The sequence below is a fragment of the Tinamus guttatus genome, unplaced genomic scaffold, assembly GCF_059628265.1.
Source record: "Tinamus guttatus ecotype Peru unplaced genomic scaffold, ASM5962826v1 Tinamus_guttatus_pri_ptg000510l, whole genome shotgun sequence".
Classification (NCBI taxonomy): Eukaryota; Metazoa; Chordata; class Aves; order Tinamiformes; family Tinamidae; genus Tinamus; species Tinamus guttatus.
This window is the reverse complement of record NW_028289044.1, coordinates 296554-319195: the sequence shown is the minus strand read 5'-3', so window position 1 is coordinate 319195 and position 22642 is coordinate 296554. Positions and strand designations below refer to the sequence as shown.

General features: G+C 41.3%; 1 protein-coding gene across 1 annotated transcript; it reads left to right on the top strand.

Annotated features, from left to right (window-relative positions):
* Positions 1-138: 138 nt before the first annotated feature.
* Positions 139-19339, top strand: DCAF13 (DDB1 and CUL4 associated factor 13). The gene is made up of 11 exons (XM_088533628.1): positions 139-233; positions 1597-1796; positions 2379-2486; positions 3574-3663; positions 4337-4492; positions 5096-5173; positions 8604-8686; positions 10288-10452; positions 12246-12381; positions 18830-18993; positions 19157-19339. Exons 1-11 carry the CDS (start codon positions 164-166, stop codon positions 19242-19244), a joined length of 1338 nt encoding a protein of 445 aa, XP_088389754.1. The 5' UTR covers positions 139-163; the 3' UTR covers positions 19245-19339.
* Positions 19340-22642: the final 3303 nt, after the last annotated feature.

Sequence of the window (22642 nt, the reverse complement as noted above, 5' to 3'; positions counted from 1 at the left end):
CCCCGCTGCGCACGCGCGGGGAACGCAGTCTCGCGAGACGCTGGCGGGCCTGTGCCAGCCGGTGCTTGTCACGTGGGAGGCAGCCGCCCCGCTCCGGTGCGGCCCGGGGGCGCGGAGGCGGAGGCGGCAGGGAGCGGGAGCGCGAGCGTTTGTGGCCGGCAGGATGCGGGTGAAAGTGCTGAGCCGGAACCCCGACGACTACGTCCGCGAGACCAAGCTGGACCTGCAGCGCGGTGAGCGGGAGCCGCCCGCGCGGGCACGGCGGGACCGAGGGGAGCGGGTGGGAAGGAACAGACTCGAGCACCCGCCGCGGCTCCGCTGCCCCGCGGTGGCGGAGGCCCCGAGCGCCGCGGCTCTGGGACCGGGGCGGGCGAGGAGGCGCTAACTGCCGCCCGCGTGCATGAGGCAGCCACGCTCTGCGCATGCGCCCTATGACAGGGGCTGTGAGGGGAGCCGGGGGGACAGAGAGCTCCGTCTTGCGGTCTCACCTTTAAACCGCGCTAGAAGCGAGATTTAACTTCGGCTTGGCATGAAAACACTTCAGGAATAAGGCTTGTAAGCTCACCGTCCTCCGTCATGATTCTGGGCACAAGTCTAGTCTTGTTAACTCAAGTAAGCAACTCCTAAGCATGAAGTAGCACCCAAGCTGGTGCTGCCGCCTGGACAGGGTGCAGGGTGGCCCTGCTCCAGCAGGGGCTTGGGCCAGGTGGTCTCCAGAGGGGCCTTCCAACCTCAGCCGTGCTGTGATTCTGTGGACTGGGCATATCCTGGTTCTTTAATGGTGATTAGGCGCTTCAACTGTGAAAAAGGTGGTTAAAGTTACTTGCTAGCACAATAGGTGATTTGTGTGTAGACTTCAAACCCAATTCGCTGTCATGTAATCCTGTGTTGTACAACCATTTCCTCTGATAGAGGTTTTAATAGGCAGCAAATATTATTTGGAAATCAGTAGGCTGAAATAAACACTGATTCTTAATGAGTGATCTAGCCATTGTCAGTTTTTCGGTTGACAACATTTTCCATAAAACGCAATGTCAGCTACCACTATCCTTCTTGAATTATCTTTAGGCATGGATGCAGAAAGACCCTTGCTTACAGGATGTAAACCATCTGCCTGGGAAAGCAGATAGCAGCAGTGAAGTACTAAGCTAATGAGTCTTGTTTCTGAGGTGGAGCTGGTTTGCAGGTGTCTGAACAGGAGCAGAGCTGAGTTGCAGCTCCTTGTGTCTATCTGTTCAGGCACATTCTTTTTGCATGTACAGGAATTTGGTGATAGGAAGTCAGGAAAGGGCAGAATATATGTGATTTTCAGTTTGTTGTGTGCATTCATACCTTGATTAGTTTAGCGGTATATGTTTAAAAGGGATGTTGAATAATTTTAAAGTTATTTCAGACTTCATTAGCTTAAAGGTTGTCAAGTGATCATATTAACAATCCCATAGATCAATTTCAAAATGGTAATATCACAAAAATCCTAGTGTTACAGACACTTCTTCCATGGCAAGGAAAATCAAACAGAAAATCATAGGAATGCAACTTACCTTGAACTAGAGTATGTATAGCAGGTTTGTAATGACTGTGTTACCCTTGTTGCAGTTCCAAGAAATTATGATCCTGTACTGCATCCTTTTGAGGTTCCACGGGAATACGTAAGAGCTCTGAATGCAACAAAGCTCGAACGTGTGTTTGCAAAACCCTTTCTTAGCTCACTTGATGGCCACAGAGATGGAGTTAACTGCATGGCCAAACACCCAAAGAGCTTGTCTACGGTGCTTTCTGGGGCTTGTGATGGAGAGGTAAGTTGCAGTTATGAACCACCATAAACAAAGCTCCTTCACCTTTTTAATGCCCTATTTTATCTTTCTTTTGTATCTTTGTACAGTTATAATACTGTGCTTTCTCAGAAGGGGCCACCTATCCAGCATTTCTCAAACTGCACATTGTGACATTCCAGCATGTAAAGAATGTCAAAAAGCTTTAGAAAGCAGCTCTCAGCTCCACAGTTCCTCAAAGTTAGGTGATAAAAAGCAGCTGTCATAAGTGGGTGCAAGTGTTTGCACAAATCTAGGAACTTATGATAAACTGTGAGCTGGAAGTGATGCTTAGTTTCTTGATGTAGAACAATGAGTGTTAAACTGGGTATCCCTATGGCTTTTTGTATTTCACCCCCTGCCACACAGGCACACACTTTGAAGTTGAACTGCTGCGGAGTCAGAGGAAAACTGAATAGTTTTAGTATTATAAATCTCTTCAGCGTCAAGCCAGCTGTGGCGTTTCGTTGCTGTGCGAGTGTCTCTCATGCCTGAATTATGAACTGCAATTGTGCCTTGTAGAAATCTGAACTAAATAACAACAGAATATTTCTCCATTTTTAACAGGTTAAAATTTGGAACTTGACCAAGCGACAATGTGTTCGTACTTTACAAGCCCATGAGGGCTTTGTGCGGGGCATGTGTGCTCGTTTCTGTGGTACCTCATTCTTTACTGTAAGTATAACCTGTCTTCCTCGTACAGCCTAACAGCACAGAGCACCTGGTGACCACCTGTTTTTTGGTCAGCAGTTTACTGTCATCTCTGCTGTGGAGTATTTCAATTTCAATTATTTTAGAACTTGCATGCGTTTATTTAATTTGCCATGTGAACCTGTCAGTTCTGTTTCCGATTACAATTTTTTTTTGATGCTATGATACTTACATTATTCAAGGTTGGAAAAGATAAACCCTGGGTAATCGTGTTCAATTCTATTAATAAAACTATTCTATCAGTAAAATGTATTAGTTTTCAGTTACAACTAAACTGCTTGGAAGGAATAGGACTTCCTTTTTGCATCAAAACAATTCTAAGATGATAAAATAAAAACAATTTTGTTTGAAGATTAGGGAGTCTCCAGGTTTTGCTTCTTATGTGCTAGGCCTATAAGAGGTGCATTAACTCTTACAAGTTTTGTTTGTTTGTTTGTTTTTGTTGTTGTTTTTTGTTTGTTTGATTGTTTTCTGAATTAGATTCCAGGTCACAAGAGCACTAATTATGGTGCCAGGAAAGTTGCAGCAGAAAAATATAAATGATGCCAAATTAGAATCCCCTTTTGACATTCCCTCTGCCTGAAAACTGGGAGAGGGGAAGAAGAAAAAGAACTGGTGCTGTCAGGAGAGAAGTTGAACATATATAACATATTTTTTAGGGAGGGAGGTAATGTTTAAATAATGCTTAAATAACATTAAAATCTGTAGCACACACACAAAAAATCTGCATGTGACGATCCAGTTCAAGCAAAACTAATTTTGAGACACTCAGAAGGATGTTGGAGCACTGTGTGCAGATGTGACCGGTTCAAGCTCTGGCAATAAGTCTTCAGGTTGTACCTCCTAAATTTCTCTAAAGTGTTATGGCAATGAGAACTAATCCTTGCCTTAGATGTATAAAGCAGAAAAGTGAAAGGGCAAGAGAGAAACACTCTACTTTGGCCGTTTCCTTTTTCATTTTGAAAGATTTCCTGTTCTTAGTTGCAAAGCAAATTAATTCAATTAAGCAGAATTCATGTAAAACTGTGCATGTTTTTCCCGATATTTCCAGGTTGGTGATGACAAAACTGTGAAGCAATGGAAAATGGAGAGTCCAGGATATGGAGAAGAGGAAGAACCAATTCATACAATTCTTGGAAAGGTAGAAAACCTTAATTTTGATATCCCTTGTCTGTTCTTTTGAATTGTTTGAAGCAGTTGTTATTTAGCTTTTGGAAGAGACAGCAATAGATTGATATTTAATGGGTTATAAGGTGACAGCATCAGATTTTATAATGGCAAAGTATCTTCACTTCCTTGTATTTCATTTACATATAACTAGAAATACCTCAAATGCCATCGGAGACTGCTGAGATCTGCCTGTAGTGATCATTCCTTTCCTGGGGACTGGTCAAATCTTTCTATAGTCTATTACTCTTGAGCTGCATGTTGTCAGTGCTTGGTGTGCATAAAATAATACTGTTTTCAAGCCAAGACCTCACAGACATTCAATACAGAACTTTGACTTTTATTTTCAAAATTTCTATTTCCTGTAAAATCAGCCATGCTTTTGTCAGTAAATGGGCTTCTAATGCTGCCATTTTTGGAGGTTGTACATTTGTTAATGTGTGCATATTAAACGAGCATGTAGAAAAACAGTTGATTATGTAAGAGTGCATCTAATAAGACTCAGTTTTCAGGGTCTCTGGTAACTCAGTTTTCAGTCATATGAACAAACACAGTAATGGCAGACTCTATATTCAATGATCTGTGTGTTGATCGTTGCTATAAGAAAACATACATACTTATGTGTACATTCTTTTTTTTTTTTTAAGACAGTATATACAGGAATTGATCACCACTGGAAAGAAGCTGTTTTTGCCACCTGTGGCCATCAAGTAGACATTTGGGATGAACAAAGGACAAGTCCCATGTGTTCTCTGACATGGGGCTTTGATAGCATAAGCAGCGTAAAATTTAATCCAATTGAGGTAATACTTTGGTCATGTATTGGAATATCAATGTTTTCTTGATTAGTGTTAAGACCTAAGCTGTATTACTCTTATCTTTAACTACTTTTTTTTCCAAAAGTACATGTCTTTGTGCTTTAACGTGTGTGTATAGTTAGTCATGATGGTTTTGATAGGTAGTATACCTTTCTTTATTTTTTCTTCTCTTTTAATGGGAGAGGGGAGAAAGAGATGTAGGGCAGTCTCTTTTCTGCCCCACAACAATACATGTCATCTGCTTCAGTCATGTAATGTAGTTTTCTGTCCGTGGTGCTCTCATCTTGCCCTTTTTTGTAATTCCCTCTGACAGAGTCATCTCGCCCTCCAAAGCCAACAGCTGAATCTGCTCTGATCTTGTATAGCAGTTCCTATGAATTTTTTGGGTGGGCTATGCATGTGGGTGGGTGAAATGTATATGGGTGGTGCTTGTTACGTAGAGAGAGGACTCTGAATTCTGAAATTTACTGAGAAAGCTATTTAAAATGCTTGGGTTGAATAATTAACTGTACATAAAGAACTGTGAATGTATTTTCTTCAGAATGGAAAGTAGGAACTAACTGATCTTTTGTTTTGTTTTTGCCATAGACTTACCTTTTAGGAAGCTGTGCTTCTGACAGAAATATTGTGCTGTATGATATGAGACAATCAACACCGTTAAAGAAGGTAACATTTTTCTTCCTTTTTATCTCTTCTTAATAAAAGCTTATGGCAGTAATATTGATACAGAATACATAGTCTGTAAGTATTGATGAAGCTAAAGGGAAGCTCTGAACTGTGAGCTCACTGAGTGTTCATGTTCTTTGAGTTGCTTAGCTGAGTTAATCTTGGAACTTAAACCAGCGAGAGCTAAAAGGGCCCTCTCTATGTTCAAACTGGCTGTCATCCTCACTCCGTTGTAATTTTTGATAAAGTGCCTGACCTGACAGCATTTTCACAATAAGAACTTTATGTTCATTATTGCATTGTGTCTGTGTGCTTTTTTTTCCTTTCCTTTCCTTTCCTTGCCAGAAGCAAACAAGGTAACTTAAAAGGCAGTTGTTTAGACCATGGGAGAGGCTTGTTCTTCATTTCATTTTTTTTGCATGTATGCAAATAAATCCTTCATGAGCTACATTTTCTTAAGTGATATATGTAGCTAGTATAAAAATTTCAGAAATTCTTTGCAGCAAAACCAAAATTACATACCATGTTTATATATGATGTTTACCAGTAACATGAAAATTCTTGTTCACTTTTAAGGGAATGTGTGTATTTGTTTAAAACAAGAAATGAATCATTCACATCCAGGTGTTAGCTAGCTGGATGATGTTTAGTGTTTACTGAGCCCCACAAACATCTTAACAATTTTGCTTCTTGAGCAATGATCTGCTGGCTTACGAATATACACTGAATATCCTTCAGGTATGAATGATATATGCTGTCTGCAATGACTGTGGCTAGTGAATGCTGAAATGTTATAATGAAACTTAAAATAGTCATAAAATAGGAATGTTGTTTGTGTAACGGTATTTCTCTCCCTGTGCACTAGTAACTTTTGGTGAAGTTTAATTTAGGACACTGAAAAAATGTTCCTTCTGATAAAATGTGGGGACATATATCTGGGATGTAACAATCAGGAGATTAATCTTCCCTGGTCAAGATTTCCAGCTTCTGCAAAATAAGGACAAAAATAACTGAAACACATTACATGTATGATATAAAATTGTGACAAATTCTCTCTGATATTACTGGAAAATCCAGCCCCCTTTCAAAAGGGTCAGGCTTGTTATGCCCCACTTTTTCCATTCTTTCTTCACTTTTTTTTTTTTTTTCCCCCTCCAAGCCTATAGCATTCAGCTTATTTCATCAGCAGTATTTGCGTTTAAAACAGCACCTAAGAAAAGGGGTGCTCTGCGCAGTTCTAGCCTTACATTCAGTAACAGCTGCATAGCTGGGTTCAAGGCCATTTAAATTGCTCTTAATACATTCATAGTAGCATTTTGGAACAATTCTTTAGCAGAGCCATCTTCTGACATTATTAGGACATTATTTCTGTTCTTATTAGGACAAGTCAAAGTTGTGAAGTCCTCGGAGATTTGGCAATCTGGTTTTATTTCTTTAACTATAAACACTAACAAGATTACTGGAATACAAAAGCAGATTGCCCAAATAATTGACCTGTCTTCTTTTCCTGTCTGCAAGGTATCTGGTTCAGGTGAACAGCTTGGATAGCTGCTTGAAATTTTAAGCAACAGAAAATACAGTTCCTGCTGGCTGTTCAAATACTGAAGTTGTCCAACTTTAAAACATCCTAATCTCTTTTCTTCTGCGATCCCATGGGTTGCACAAGAACAACTTTTAGTTTTAAAAAGTACTTTTACTAAACAGGGGAGCTCCCTTCATTTTTCTTCCCAACTTTTTTAGATTATTCTTTGCTCTGTACTTCTGTAACATCTCAACATCTTATTTGTCTCTTGCCTAAACTTAATCATGGACAGGCCAAGCTGCCAAAGGAGCTAGTGCTTCACCAAGTTGTATGTACTCGTATTTCCATTAAGAGGCAATTCCTGTTGACCTCCAAACTCAGGGCAATGTGTGACCTGCCTTCCTGACTGCTCACCAGGATCACAGCAGCATGAGGAGCCAGTGTCTCCCCAGGGACAAGATGCCTCCATCAGCACCACCCTTCTCTTGCAGTCACAGAGCTCTTAGCTTTTAATTCAGTCAGGCAGACATTCAACCTGTTTCTGCACAGAAAAAATTGTTCCCATCTTGGCAGAAAATACTGTATCTGCAGGGGCAAGGAGGTTTTGGTCAGTGACCATCTCGAGGGAACCCAGGAGCAGTAGTGTCACCTAGAAAATGAGGATTTGTGGAGAATGAGACACGAGAATATGCACACACTAGTAAAGCCACGATCCCTTTGGAAGGTGGAGCACTTGTAACTTGCTTTGAAATTTTGTTTGTTATTTTAAAAGTTATAATTGCACAAGTGTGTTATATGCGTGTGAAATTACGTTTGGAGTAGTAAGTTGAGAACAAAAATGAGGTTTGAGTAATATAGGATTAAACACCAAAATTTCAGGATTTCAGAATTTTCAGATAGGATTATGGTTTGTCTGAAGTGTAATGAAGAATTTTGTTTAGAGTTGTTCTGTCTTTCATATGATGCTCTGTAACTATTTATCTGCTTTGTCAGGCATATTGTGTGGAAGCTATTTTTAAATACAATGGTTGAGAGCTCCAGGAGCTGCAAGAAGCCACAGATGATGTGTCATCCTCCTGCCACCCCAGTGCCCTCTTCTTCCAGGGCTGCAGAGCTGCCATTGTCCCTGCAGCCCTCCAAGTTGAGGGCTCCAGTATGTGGCTCCCTTAGACTAGTTGTCCCATCCACTGCTAACCAAGGGGGAGGATATTTTTAGGGCCATCATTAGCTGCCGTTGCTCCTGCTTCGAGCCAAGCTGGCCTCCTTGTAGCTATCTGCTTGCTAGTGGCAATCTTAATGAAGGCCAAGGAACTGATTTGCTGCTGATGCAGTGACAGCTGTGAGTAAATTATAACACATTAACTGTTTCACTGCTTGCCACTTCTCAGAGAAAAAAAAAAAAAGAAATAGCAACTGGCTTAGAGAATTTCTTAACTGAAATGTCTGAAATAAAATAACAAAGGGATAGGAAAAACTGGGGGAACATCAAAATAATATTATCACTTTGCAAATGCTTGCTCGCATCCTTTGAAGTGGATGTTGTATAAACAATCAGGCTCAATTAAATGTTTAATTAAAGATTCCTGCAAATAGGATGGAGAAGTGAGGGTTTCTGAAGGTTCCAGGTTGGCATGTTAGTTTTGGGTAAATGACAGCTTGAGGAAGATTTGCTTCCAAAATGGCTTGTAGAGAAAAATTTTATTGCAGTAAGTGAAGCAATGATCAGGGATAGGAAGTCTTGATCTCTAATTCTAACACTGCTAAGTAAGTGTGTATCACTATTCCTCTTCACAATTCTGTATCTGGAAAGAGTTTACCTGTCAGTAGTGGTGTAAGCAGCTTTGTATTTGAGGCCTAGCCAGTGTTTTATTACCTTTAACAAGGTAGCAATGTGTGAATATATTTCAGGTTATCTTGAAGATGAGGACGAATACATTGTGTTGGAACCCCATGGAAGCTTTCATTTTCACTGCTGCAAATGAAGACTACAAGTAAGTGTGATCTTTTGATCCTTTTGCTCATCCTGACCATGTCTTTAATCTGTGCCTTGGTGATTTATCATTATTTTACAATGTATTTTTTAAAAAAACTACTTAAACTCTCTAAATTCGAGTCACTTAAGTAATGCCTTAAATCAAGCTCACTAATTTAGAAAAAAAATGGTGCTAAGCTGCCTGTTTTTCTGTAGGGATGTGGAAAGCACTGTAATTTAGAGCAAACAAAATCCACTGCTCTATTGTAATAAGAAAATGCACTTGAACCAATGCAAGCATAGCTTGCAAAGGAACCTTGAAATTAATCACTATTGATCCTGCAATATAAGTGTTTATTTTCTTGCCAGCTGTCATGAAAGCTGGTATCTTACACTGATCAGCTATTTTGATGGGAACATTTCTAAAAAATTAATCTTTTGTGAAGCAGTTCCAGAAACTGTAATGCTTTATCCTTTCAGCATCTTGGAACACATTTTCACTTTGGGACAATACTATTCATGTGAACAACTAAGCTAATACTGAGAAAAACTGCCTCAAACTAGGCCATTGTAAAATGTGCTCCGTACCTTTTCTTCCAGGAAGCCAGTGATCTAACAGTAGATCACGGCTGTCTGCTAAAGCAGAATGGGAGTTTTATCATTTATCTTAAGGCTGTTCTTCCAAAGAAATGGAAGCTGGCCCATACCTTGAAACTAGGCTTTCAATTTAATATACTGCTTTTTAACTCTTTTTGATTGAGGTAAAGGCTACCTAAAGTGTTTGTTTATAGCTGATTTCTTTTTGTTCCTCACTAGACTAAAAATGATAGCTGCTACTGTTAGGGGCAACTGTCCTCCAAAACTAAAGCAATTTTTCAGAAGGAAAAAGTAGTACTTGCCAGTTAACTATTGTATAGAAGCCATTGAACTAATGTTTCCTATACGAGTGCGGGTAAACTTCTACCTGAGCTCTGCAGTGCTGAAGAGCAAGGCAGCTGTGGTCCAGCAGCTCTGCAGCTATTTTCCATGTGATGCTTTTCTGCGGATGATCTGCTGTGCTGAACCAGTAGCCCCATATGTTGGGGGATCGAGCTTGCCTTGGACTCTTGCATTCTTTGCTCAGCTGACTTCCTTAGAAAAGGGAACCAAGCACATGGAAATGTCATAGTAGACTTGGAATTACTACGAGATTCGTGTGGGAAGATCTAGAAATCTTGCAGAATTGATGGGCTTGACATATGGGGATGACTGATTGAGACGTAGTCCAACGATGTAGTGAAGGAGGACAGTGAGGACAGAAGCTTGGAGAAATAGGTTCAGTCAGTGACCCCAGAGCAGATGCTCATCCTCCCAGAGAAGAGACAGGACTCAACTACTCCCTTCAGAAAGAAACGTAGATCTGGTCCAATAACTAAAGCCATGGGCTTGGAAACTGATTCCAAGGACCAAGTAATGTATCTTCTTTTATCTTTCCAGTGTTACTAGCAGTTTTAAACAATCTTTTCTTCAGTATGGATCTATCTTTAAGCATGTTTGTGTGTAATTTAGGTAGCTGTTTCCCAAAAATGTGCTAATTGCTTAAGTTGGTAAGATGTTACATAGCTCCTCTTTCTTTCAAAGCTTGTACACTTTCGATATGCGCTACCTTGCCTCGCCTGTGATGGTGCATATGGATCACGTGTCTGCTGTTCTTGATGTGGATTATTCGCCCACTGGGAAAGAGTTTGTGTCTGCCAGCTTTGATAAATCTATCCGCATTTTTCCTGTTGACAAAGGTCACAGCAGGTGAGTGATTTTTTTAATTATTTTTTTCTTTCACCTCTCACTCATGCACTCTATGGCCTCCCTCCCTAACCTTCAAAATTCTTAATTCAGTCATTACTGTCTTCACTGGGGCATTCATTTTTTGTGAATAACTGCATATAACTTGAGAGTGAGCGCTCATGTAGTTGTTGGATAATTTTGAAGTATGCGTTAGCATAGAACTTTTATTTAACAGGTAGTAGTACTGATATTTTGTATTACAATTACACTGTGAACCTGTGGGTGAAATTTCTCAAACATGTTGTTGTTGTTTTTGTTTTTTTTTTCTCTTTTTCTGGCAAAGATACCTAGAGGGTAGGTTGCAGTGTTAAAGAAACATTGGCCCTTTGTACAAGGGGAAGATTTGCTTCTTGCCTTTACTATGTCCCCTGTTAAAACTGTATAAAACCATTTTCTTGTTTTGCTTTTTTCTTAGGCTTTCGTTGACATTATTGCTTTCCAAATAGATTAAGTAGCATTTCTGAATTATTATTCTCAGGTATACTCATTTATATTTTACCAGGATGAGTCTCATCTTATTTCCCTTTCTATATCTTTAATGCATTTAGTCCTCTTTGTGCTATATCTGTGCTATCACTGATGTTTGCAGTGCCTCCCAAGATAAAAATGTTTGTTTTATAGTGTTTGTCTTCATCCTATATGGATGATTACTAAAGACATTACATGAGAAGGGTGGTAATAGGGATTCTTTATGATCTCCTTGGGACATTTTTGTGATCTAATTCACTTCCATTTGTTATTACTTTCTGCTCATGCTTTGTTAGCCAGGTTTTGATTCATGAAACAGTGCCTTGAATGCAGCTCAGCATGAATTAGTTTTTCATGCAAGGTTTCATAAGGCAGTATATTAAATATTTTGTTGAAGCTCAGATTAGATCTACTTTGTGCACTATTATTATTTTTTTTCAATTTGATGAAAATCAAAGAAACTTATCTGGTCTGTCTGGTGTCATTTGTTCTTTATCCCCTGCCTTCATTATTCTCTGTCAGTCTCTTTGTTTTGTTTTTGTCAACCCTTTTTTATTTTTTATTTATTTTTGCCTGTCTCCTTTTAAAAAAATGCTATCACTTTCCTTCATAACCGATAGGGCTGTTTTCTGCTTTCTCCCTGTCCTGGAAAAATGTTTTAGGTAGGAGTGTCTGTAAGCAGGGATTGTGGCTGTATTCCACTTCACTCTGACGACTGGTCCCCTATTAATTTGAAAAACTCTTTCAGTGCTTTCTGTTATTAAAATAAAGTTTAAGATTCAGAAAATCAATATCCAGAAGAAATAAGATAGCTCACTAATAAGATGAAGCTCACTAAGTTCAGTCAATTCTTGGTAAATGGAATTATATTTCTGTAGTCCCATTCAGTAATGTTTGATCACTATAATAGCATATTGGTAAAAAGTAATATGGTTACCTTACCAGTGGTATGCAACACCATATGGATATGTTGTTGGAAAAAAGAGAATGATTTATCAGATGCTTTAATTTCTATGAAAGAATATTTAAAAAGCATTTGCGTTAAAGTTTTTATTTTATTAGTCTGACCAGAATACTGTATTTGAATTGATAAAATTATCTACCTATAGACATATGTTAATAAATATAATTAAATATAAATTATTATCCAGCACCTTTTAAAAAGTCAGAATATATTTTTAGAAGTCAGAAAAATATATTGTATCTTGGATAGAAAAATGTGCTATTTGAAAGATATTGCTAGGAAAAGGAATTCTAAAAGACCATGATGTTTTTCTTTACTTTAGGGAGGTATATCATACAAAGCGAATGCAGCATGTCATGACTGTGAAATGGACTTCAGATAATAAATACATCCTGTGTGGCTCAGATGAGATGAATATTCGTCTTTGGAAGGCAAATGCTTCTGAAAAACTGGGAGTGGTAAGAGACTTCTTTTTTGTTAGCATATGATAGGCTGTACTTTAGTTTTTTATTAAAACCATTTAATCTACTAAGCTTCTTAAAACTTCTGTTTCTAAAATAAAATTTCGAATGACAATTTCATACTTTTCATTAGAAAACTAGCATGCCTTCACACAAAACATAATATAGCTCATGTTGCAGCTACTGCAGGTTTTAATAGTAAGCAGATGACAAGTTATGTTCCTCATTATTGTTATGCAAACAAGTTGTTTGTAATTATCTGCCTAAGCTAGACTTTCTCTGTGTGTGTGGTTGGTGGAGGATGCCTTCGAGTTAAGGGGCCAGCTCTGTGCCACTGCTGTGTCTGGGACTGCTTGTGGTTATGTGAAGCTCCAGTAAATGGGAGTGTCTGCACTAGGAGGGAAGAGGGATGGAGCTGTGAGAGGGGACAGGGGAATGGAGGAGTGCGAGTGCTAGGGCTCCAGTGTGCAATGGGAAAATCCATGGCCTGTCTTGCAGTGTGAAGGATGGGGTATAGGGAAGCACAGCTAAAACACGAGTGTAGCTGTAGGTGTGACCCGCCATAGGCATTTGGAAGCCTGATTTTTATTATCTTTGCTCTAGAGCTATAGATAAAAACCTTTATAGCCTATAGAGTGTCTGTGGTAAAAAAAACTACTATTTAAGTTGAATTTCTTCCAAGCGTGACTTTCCTTTTGTGTTTATGGTGGTATTTTTTTCCTGTTCTGAACTGATTCATGGCGTTTATCCGTGAATGCTTCAGTCAAGCATATAAATATCATCTGTTAGCTGCTAATTCCACGGACTCAGCAATGCTGACTATGGACTTGACTTTTGGATTTATTTTTCTTGTTGAATGTGCAGTCCTGGGCAGGAGTGCCACCTATTTACTTGTTGGTGCTCATATACTTACTGGGACACCCTTTTTATCTGGTCTAAAACTCTTTATTGACCACCTTCATACCTAGCACAGAAGGAGAGTGCTGTCTGTCTTCTCATGCAGAGAAATTGTTCTTTTTCTCTTTTCATGTGAAGCACAAGCAGAATTTCTAAAACATCTTTTTCATGTAGGATGATTGCTAATCAGCAAATTGGCAAGGATGAAAAGAAGATTCATTCTTTTGACTACTAGGTGGCATTGTCCTTTTTCAGTATTTGCATCACTGACAGTTGACTGGGGACGTCTCCAAAAATTAAAAAGACAGCCGGTCATGGCTGTAGGGTACTTGGTGTAGTCTGCAGGTTAGTGCTGTGTGGTCCTTGATCTCTCAGTGAAGCCTACACAAGGTAGCCTGGCTGTATGTCTCCATTTTTTTAAAATATATTGTAGCCTGGGGGGCTGTGCATAGGACTGGTTCTGTTCTGCTCATGTGAGATCATTCCAATGGAGCTTTTGTAGCATGCATGTGTGTAAGAGTTTCTGAGTGTTTCAGATGAAGACTTGGAGCCCCCAAATCCCAAGGGGCCTCAGTTGAGTTACCTGTAAAATGCAGTGTCATTTTTGGTCCATTTAATCAGAAAGGAGTCATCCCATTCATCCCATCTTCTAGAATGTTCTGGGCAGCTTATCCTATCTCAAAAAAAAAACAAAAAAACTATTTTTTGAGGGAGGGAGGGAGGGAAGGGGAAGACAAATCACCTTTTAAGAAACCAAAAATAAGAAATACAGGGAGAAATTTCAAGGGGCATAATCAAGCATGTAGAAGAACTGTATTGGAAATTTCTATTAGTTTCACAACCTGGAAGTGTGTTCAATGTGTGATGCTGTTGAGGCCTTGAATTGAGCAAGATGTGGAAATTGCAAGTGTCCAGAGCCATTGTAGTTACTATAAAAACAGTTTGGGAAGCACTATGGAATTCAGTTTTCAGGTGTTCAGAGAGTAACTGTTGCTACCAGAGACTAGGATGGAATCTTCCTGGCTTGTCAGGCTCTTCAGTACACACTGGAAGTGTCACTTGGTTGCAGCCAGCTGTGCCAATACTCTGTTTGATCCAGCCTTGTAGTTCTTGTGATTCCTAATAAGTGTTGATGCTTGTTTACCGCTTTCGTTTGGTTTTCCTTAGCACAAGCTCTTTTTTTTTTTTTCTGAGGGCTGCCGTTCTTACCTGCTCATTTAATAAATGTCTAGTTGTTCCACTAGCTTTTTGAGCATTTTCAACTTTCAAAGCTGACCACTCAGTAATTCTGTCGCAGGTGTCAGAATATGTCTCAAATGCTTAGTTGCTTGGCTCTGCTATTTTTCTTAGCTGAGAAGATTTGATTGAATGACTCATCCAAAGGTCACTGTATTCCTAATAAAATGCCAACATCTTGTAATACATTGTATTTCAGGTTGGATATTTTGGGGCTGGGAGTGGGTGGAGACTAGAGTCCAGAAAGAGAGAAGTAAAAATGCTAATCAGAAGTTTTCCCGTCGCTTTGGCGAGCGCTCCCGTCCTCCTGGTTCGCAGGATGCTGCGTCGCAAGGAAGTTGCCCCGAGCGGCCCGTGCCTCGCGCGGTTCAGCAGCCCCAGCAGCTGCCCCTCGTGACATGGTGGCACGCGTGTCCCCTTCGCTTCATTAACGCATGTGGCAGCGCGCTCGTTACCTGCAGTCAGTGAAACACGAAAGTGAGAGGCCGGGTCCCTGCCTGGAAGAGCCGGGCGGGCGACGTCTCTGCTCCGCGGGCAATTCAGCGTCCCCACGTGCATTTATGTAGGGGCAACAAAAACCAAGCCTCTTTGTAGGAGCTACCACAGAGGTTACTTTAAAACTGTTTAGTAGATGTTTTCTGAAGTAAAAGCTTAACTTTTTCAATGCGAAGGTAAATAGAACTTTTTATACATTTTTTTCTTTTAAAGCAGTAAATCCGTAGCTCTGCATGTGTGATGAAGGAAGATGGGAATAAACAAGGCTAGTAAGATGCTTCAGGCTGCTCATTTATTATACATAAAAACCTGACCTGTGAAGTATGCAAAGATGCTCTTTTACTGTGATCTTGGAGAGGCTTGGGATTGTTAAAAGGTGCATTGCCTTTGCCCTGTAAGGAAAAGGGAGGAGAAGGAGCTCTGTATGAGTGAAAAGGCTGGAGAAGCAGCACTAATAGAATAGGTTTCAGTTAATAAAATAGAATTTATCTAATTAATGTGAAGAACGGGCTATGTGGAGCTTTTATGAATTTCAGTGATAGCAATGAGCTGTCAGCAAAACTTAAAGTTTTGTTCTTGAAAATACAAAAACGCTCAGCTTTCTGCCCCTGCAGTTTGTGCAGTGTAGGTGCTCAGCAACATCAATTCTGGGAGTAACAGGTACCAAACCAGCTTTGTTACCTTTCCAGAGAGCCTAAGGACTACGACAGAGTACTGCACTGCTGAAGGAGAAAACTTTCTTCCTGGGAATGTTTTGTATTTCAGTAAGTGTAAAACAGTATAGGAAGCGAGCATAACAGCAGTGGAGCAGAGGTTTGCTGCTTTCTCACAGGCTGCAAACCTAATAGCTTTTGAGTAAAGCGTTGAAAAAGATTGCACGAAACTCCAAGTTTGGGGTTTTGATGTAGCAAAGTGCATTAGCAGGAGAGCATCAAAACTGTCGCAGTGACTGTGTGTCCTGTCCGTCTGCCGGCGCGGCGCTCCGCTTTGTGACAGGGCAGGGAAGCAGCAGCACCAGATCCAGGGCGACACGGGGTTTGGGATTCAAGGCACGTGGGATTTCATGCCTTTAGCTACGGTTTTGTGCACAACATCTTCATGGCTTTTCTTTTGTGCTCTCTATTTAGAGATAAAGAATCGCTTTGGATTTGAGGAAACAAAGAGTGATAAACTTAATAACAACACATTTAGAAAGGACTTTACAGGGGAACAATAGAAAGTCTTCACATAGAGACAAGTTATGATATGGAAAATTGCTGGAATATGTTTGCATTCGAAAAATATGTTACATCTGGGCTTTATCTGACTTAACCTAGAAGGCAACCTGGGCAGGATAGATAACAGCCTCTTCATGCTCCTTTGCTGAATGGAAGTATCTAAAATATTGTGGAATTTTTAAATACATACACAGTACAAATATAGTCCATTTTAAGGGGCATATGTTTTGTTAAAGGTGCCTTTAGCTTTTTCAGTCAGGGCTCTGAAAAAATGCTTAACTTCATCCTGCTTATGGGGGAAAATAACTAGCCTTGTCACCTCAAGGGAGGCAGAGCTGTAAACTGTTTTCTTGAGGACACCTTTACACATTACTATCAACTTAGCTGTGTTTCGTGGTTCTTTTTTCTCCATTTTTTCACTCTAGGTATTTCCTATGAAATGCTGTTTCAGTCCTGGCACAAATAGCTGCCTTTCTGCCCCAACCTTGTATAGAAAGTTGCACGTTCATTTTCTGACCGTATGAGAAGTTGCACTCAGCTTTGAGTGTTTGCCTGTCTTTCACAGCAGTGTACAAATCCCAGTCTGTCACACAGTACTATAGTCATTATAAACCAAGTCCTTAAATCTGCCAATTTTTGCTGCATTTCCAGGATTTTGCACAGGACGAAGTGCTGTGAGCAGTAACGTGGCTCCCTTTAGCTGTTGGCCTTTGTAGAACGACTTGCAGGAGAGAAACTGGAGTTTGTTGCATTATCGCAGTCTGCTTCCTTAGCTGCCTGCTGTGTTTGATCCATAGGCACCAAGTTGTCTTTTCCACGTGATTTTCTTTTATTGCTACGCAGGTGAGGGCCCATGTAGCCCTGCCTTGTGCAGGGGACCTGCAGGACTTGCAGGAGGACGGGAAGTGATCAGTTGGGTGCGTTTTTATGCATTGAGGTGCCTGTAAAAATCCATCTGGAAACCAACTCAAACATAACCACTGCTCCTTCTATATTAATTTTTTAAATAAGATGTGCTGGGCGTACGTTTAATTTACAGATTCTCCTCTGTCTGCAGAATCATCAAGGTTACACTAAATCAGCAGCAATTTGCTCCTCTTAAATTAAATTAAAGTAAAATCATTGCATTTAATTAAAATAAAAGCTCCTTAATTTGGATTATGTTGGCAGTTTTCTGCAGAGTAGGAACACCTGGGACTTGCTGAGAGTGAACCAGCTACTCGGCCGGGCTCAGGAGAGGAGTTTTGCTAAAGGCTGCAGGGCTGGGGGTTAGAGAGCAATCTGAGAGCTTATGATAAAAGTAAATCTTTCTGCTTACTTTATGCATAAGAATATATGGAGAAACAGATGATTAGAATATATCTGTCACTTTGATACACAGATAGATTTTTTTTTTGATGGGTTTAATGGCAGCACTACTTCTAGTACCTGTTTTCTTTATTGTTCCAAAGTAGAAGCTACTTTGCCATCTGCTTTATTAATATCTTGCTTTCAGACCATTAATGGTATTTCAGAACCAAATTGCTTGAGTATGTGGTGTTACATAAACTCTGTTGGAATATATATGTATTTTTTTCAGAAGTCACTTTTAAAGGTGGTCTGCAAAACAGAAAAGAAGTGGCCGATTGCTGCTAAAAACTGCAGGCTCGATAAAGCAGATGGAATTTGCAAGTTTTGTTTGCTCTAGGAAAGTGTCCTTTTGTCAAAAACTCAGGTCTTCTCATAGCACTTCACAGAAAGTGAGAAATTTGTGAAATTGAGTCAGGTATAAAGGTGAAATAATAAAAGTTGTCTGAATTACCGATTTCTGTTTCAAAGACTTCAGGTGCAGGTGGCAGTGCCTGAGGGAAGGGAAGGATACGAAGGGGAGTTGGATGTCTGAAATGCTCATCACATGGTGATCATCTCTTGTGGGGAGAGGGTAGGAAGAAGGTAGATGTAGCAGACCTGTCGTTAATCTGAAAACGCCTAAAAACTTTGGGCTAGAGGGTTTTTTTCTTAAAGTTTCAGTGTCACCTGCTAAATTTTGGACAAGTCCGAAAGTGCTCTAGAAAGAGACCTGAAATCCCTGTAGACAGTGCAAAACCCAATCTGCCTGGAACTAAACATTGCTCCTTGAACCAACCTCCACCACACCGACCCTTCTCCTTACTCTGTCATTCTGTGGTAGCACTAATTCCACCTGCACTTCACAAACCTGTGGCCCTGAGATGTTTTCACTGCACGATGACAGCTGGAGCTCCACTTGTGCTCACAAGCAGGCTGAGACTCGCAGGATCGTATCTACACTGCACTTCCTAATAGGCTTTTTTCTTTTTTAGTGCATCAAGGCAAGACTTGGGTCTGTAAAGCTCTCCATCGAGGCAATTCCTTTATAGCATTTGTACTTACACTAGCTCCTCATTAAAATGCCTGAGAATCTTTGCTTCACAGCAGAAGTTGAATGTTGGCAGGAATTAGGAGAGCAAACAGATTCTCATCAAGAAGGTTTCACTGTCAGCTATTTCTGTTCCCTCTCCTTATGTACAGCACATCAAAATCTGATTTTAGGAAGCTGGTTAGCTTTGCTAACAGGGTGTGTGTTGTGCTTCCTTGTGTAGCTTGCGCCCCGAGAAAAGGCAGCTATGAACTACAACCAGAAGCTGAAGGAGAAGTTCCAGTACCACCCGCAGATCAGACGCATCGCTCGGCACCGCCACCTGCCCAAGAGCATCTTCACCCAAGTGAAGGAGCAGCGCATCATGAGGGAGGCTCGGAGGCGCAAGTACGTCGCCTTCCTGCCGTTTCTGGCTCTCTTTTCTTTCTGTAGTAATGAAGCGCGTTGCTTTGGTGTGTGTGTGTGGTGTGGTTTTCGGTATGTGTTTGAAGAAACCAGCATTAACACTTTGCTGAGCACTGAAATGGCCTTTTCTTCTCTCTGTGTCCAGGGAGCAGAACCGCCGCAAGCACAGCAAGCCGGGCGCCGTGCCGGTCGTGTCAGAGAAGAAGAAACATGTTGTGGCTGTAGTGAAATAACCCCCTACCTGGGGAGCGGGTGTCTGTGGCTCCAGTTCTTCTCCTTGGTCCCTTTTCATCAAAAGAAGAATGAACGTGATTCAGAATTGGCAGCAGCAAATGACTTCATTCCCTGTACTAGAATCGTAAAATCAGTTGTCTTTACACAGGCTCTTCACAGAAATCTAATGAAGTAAAAAAGTGACCATAAAGCAGTGGGCTAGATCATGATTATTCCAGCTGGCCAATATATTTATTGCAGAGCGATAGACAGAAAGGACTTCAGCAGGGTTGTCAGACATCTGTGAACACATTTAGAGTTTTGTTCTGTCATCTTAACTGTTGTTACAAGACTCGGTAAAATGTCAAAGACTGTTAAAGTTGCTAAGACTAATAATGATGTTCTTGAAGAAATATCTTTTCTCTTTAGCTTATTTAAAACTTACACAATTGTCACCTTTCATCCAGGTTTTAGAAAACCCCAAAACTTCTTTAGATGAGTGTTAATATAAATCTTCTGTTTAAAGTTTGTATTAAAAAATCTTCACGTTTTTAAAGGTACCTGCAGCCCAAGAGTCTTTCATCATTTGCGTAGAAAATGAGCTGCTGCCTTTCCAGGGGGTTAAACTTAGCTTTTTACTGTAGGTGCAGAATTCCTCAGAAGAACAGAAAACTATGCCAGAATTCAGGTAGGTATCTTAGGCTAAAGCCTTTCTCTTGGAAAAATTAGATGCTTAGTGACAATAAATATTATCATAGATTCTTGGTAGGCATCTTCTTTTTAAAGTTGTATGACATTTTCTGTACAAAAGATTTTTTTTCAGCCTTTGCACAACTATGCAGTCTGTAACTACATTCTTAAGTTTATGCACAAAAAAATATGGACCCAATTAGAATAAATTTTATAATTTAACTAATTTAACTTGTTTGGAAGTATCACTTTGAGCACTTGACTCCTGGAATAGGGCAGAAACAGGGAGAAGGGGCTGCCCGACATGACCCATGGCCCGGCTGCAGGTGGGCCTGGCTCTGCTGGCTACCTGGGATCCGTGTTCTGCATTTGGGCCAATTTCAGCCTTTTCGGCCAGGTTGGGTTGGGGTTGTTGGCGGTTGGGTTGTTTTCAGACCTTTGGATCCCAGTGATGCTGCTAGGTCGTGTTCACCTCTGGTGTGAACAAATCCTGCCCCTTGGAGCTCATTGCCTTGGGGGCAGAACTCCGGAGCGGAGCAGAGGGCGCTCGGCTGCGGAGCCCCCGCAGGGCGCGTTGCCTGTTGACGTAGCAGAGTAGCGAAAAAAGAATCTTTGAGGTTGAAGGTGCGCTTAGGGGCTGGGGTACGCGGGTGTGAATTCCTTCTCCGGAGCCACTGCGGGTGCCCTATGGAGCTCATGGCCTTTCCAGCAAGAGGGGTTGTCTCAAGCAGGGGGAAAACGTCTGTTTCCCCAAGTCAGGTCTTGCCCCGTCTCCCGGGACGGCGCAGGAAGGGGCAGGCGGCTCCATCCGCGAGTCGCCCGTCCGCAGCTCTGCGGGTGCCGCCTGCACCCTCTGCGTAGAGGAACCCTAGTCAGGAGCGCCTGCTTTCCTGTGCTCTCTGCTGCTGTTTAAGAAGCCCCTTTTCTGAATCTTTACAGCTAATCTGCAGCACTTTGTGGCTGTCTGCCAAAACAGCTAAGGCAATGACACCGAAGGGAATTTTTTTAATAGCAGTCACCAAGGGGCAGCCCCGTGCTCCCAAGGAGGGCCTATGTGGTCTGTGAGGCCATGCACAAGGGTGTGTGGTAAAGAGCTGGGGCTCTCATAGGGCGGCTGCAGCACGCGCAGGGGGTTGGGGCTTCTCTTTGTTTTTCCTGAAAGATTCGAGTAACCTGGTTTCTTAATCACCTTAAAGGGGTTACCTAGATTCACCAACATTATTACGTAAGTATATGGATGCGTGATTTTGCATGTAAGAGAATCAAGTTGTAGGGGGAGTAAAATTTTGAGCTTTTTTAAGTGGTTTAAATAAAATACAGAAAGCACAGGAAACATCTAACACTTGTCTTCAAGTTTTTGTTATGATCTAAAAGGAAAAAATCACAGACAATTTTCCGAACCAAGTGCAGTGGCTACATAGCTGCTACTGATGAAAAACAATCACTTCTTCATGTATTCTGTCTTTGAGGAGATATATTCCACTTAAAGTCTGCTTTTAAAGGAGAAAAACTTGTTTTCTGCAGAAATATTAAAACCGGTGTTTATGGCTTTGGTGAATTTCAGCTGCTTCATGATAAAAGACTTCCCACGGCGTCATCGCAATTTCATCCTTGATTTACTGCGGCCAGGCTCCATGACGATATTGGAATAGAATGTGTTTTATTGGGACGCTGTTCTAGCTACCTGGAACGCGATACGCTGCCACTCGGGTTTCCAGGGATTACAGGGCGCAGGACAAGGAAACAGGGTCTTGCTTAGGCTGTCTTTGCCGGTGGCTCCGTGGATTCTGTTGGCGCCACTCGGGGCGCCTTGTTTTGTCTATTTTTCCTGTGCTTGCTCCTCCTCAAGCCACCTTGCTCTGTACCTTTGCTCACCTTTGGTGCTTCCCTTAAAGCTGCCATAATAAGTTTTGCATATTCCTGCAATCCCCTTAAAGCATCCTATAATAAAATTTGCCCCCAATTTCTTTTTGTTCTATCCCTAAATTCTTTCTTTTGTATCCTACAAGTCACTGAATCACAGAGCGCTTGTGGTTGGAAGGGACCTTGGGAGATCTGGTCCAGCTTGCCCTGGCCAAGCAGGGTCGCCCGGAGCAGGTTGCCCAGGATCGTGTCCAGACCCGTGTGCGTATCCCAAACACGGAGACTCCACAACCTCTCTGGACAACCTGTTCCAGGGCTCAGTTAAGATCCCACCTCCATCTTCCCAGGCTGAGCGTGCCCAGCCTAACCCCTCCAGCACCCGGGGAATTTCCTCTAGCCATTTTACCACATTTTTCATACTGGAGACGACGGTCTCATCATTCTCCTCTACAGGTTTTAGGAGCAGCAGTGCAACGTGCCCCATTTTCACTGACTGCTCTTCCAGTCCTTGTTATGTCTGTGTGTTTAATTTGCTTAACCTGTAGCCAGATAATCAAACACACTTCATTATTTGGAAATATCTTTCTTTGTAATGCCTTCTGATCCTATTTTTCATTCAATCCCTCTAGTGAGTGACACCTGGACTAGGATTCATCTTGCTTAACAGTACAGACCTGGAAAACAGCCTGGGTATGTCCAGGTTCTCCTGGTGGAGAGAAGCAGTTACTTTCAGGGCTCATTTCTCCCATATTTTAGATATCTGCATTATGATTTTCAGAACTTGCCATTCTTTTATAATTAACACCCAGACCCCAAAGACGGCCAGTTCACTCGTGCCTACCTAGTATATGGTCAAAACAGCACC

What these genes read in the sequence shown, in the direction of transcription:
- DCAF13 (XM_088533628.1), top strand. Translation starts at nt 164, where the DNA reads ATGCGGGTGAAAGTGCTGAGCCGGAACCCCGACGACTACGTCCGCGAG. An exon ending in GTGGTACCTCATTCTTTACT is followed by an intron (nt 2,487 to 3,573) that starts GTAAGTATAACC and finishes CGATATTTCCAG; the next exon opens with GTTGGTGATGACAAAACTGT. An exon ending in TTCATACAATTCTTGGAAAG is followed by an intron (nt 3,664 to 4,336) that starts GTAGAAAACCTT and finishes TTTTTTTTTAAG; the next exon opens with ACAGTATATACAGGAATTGA.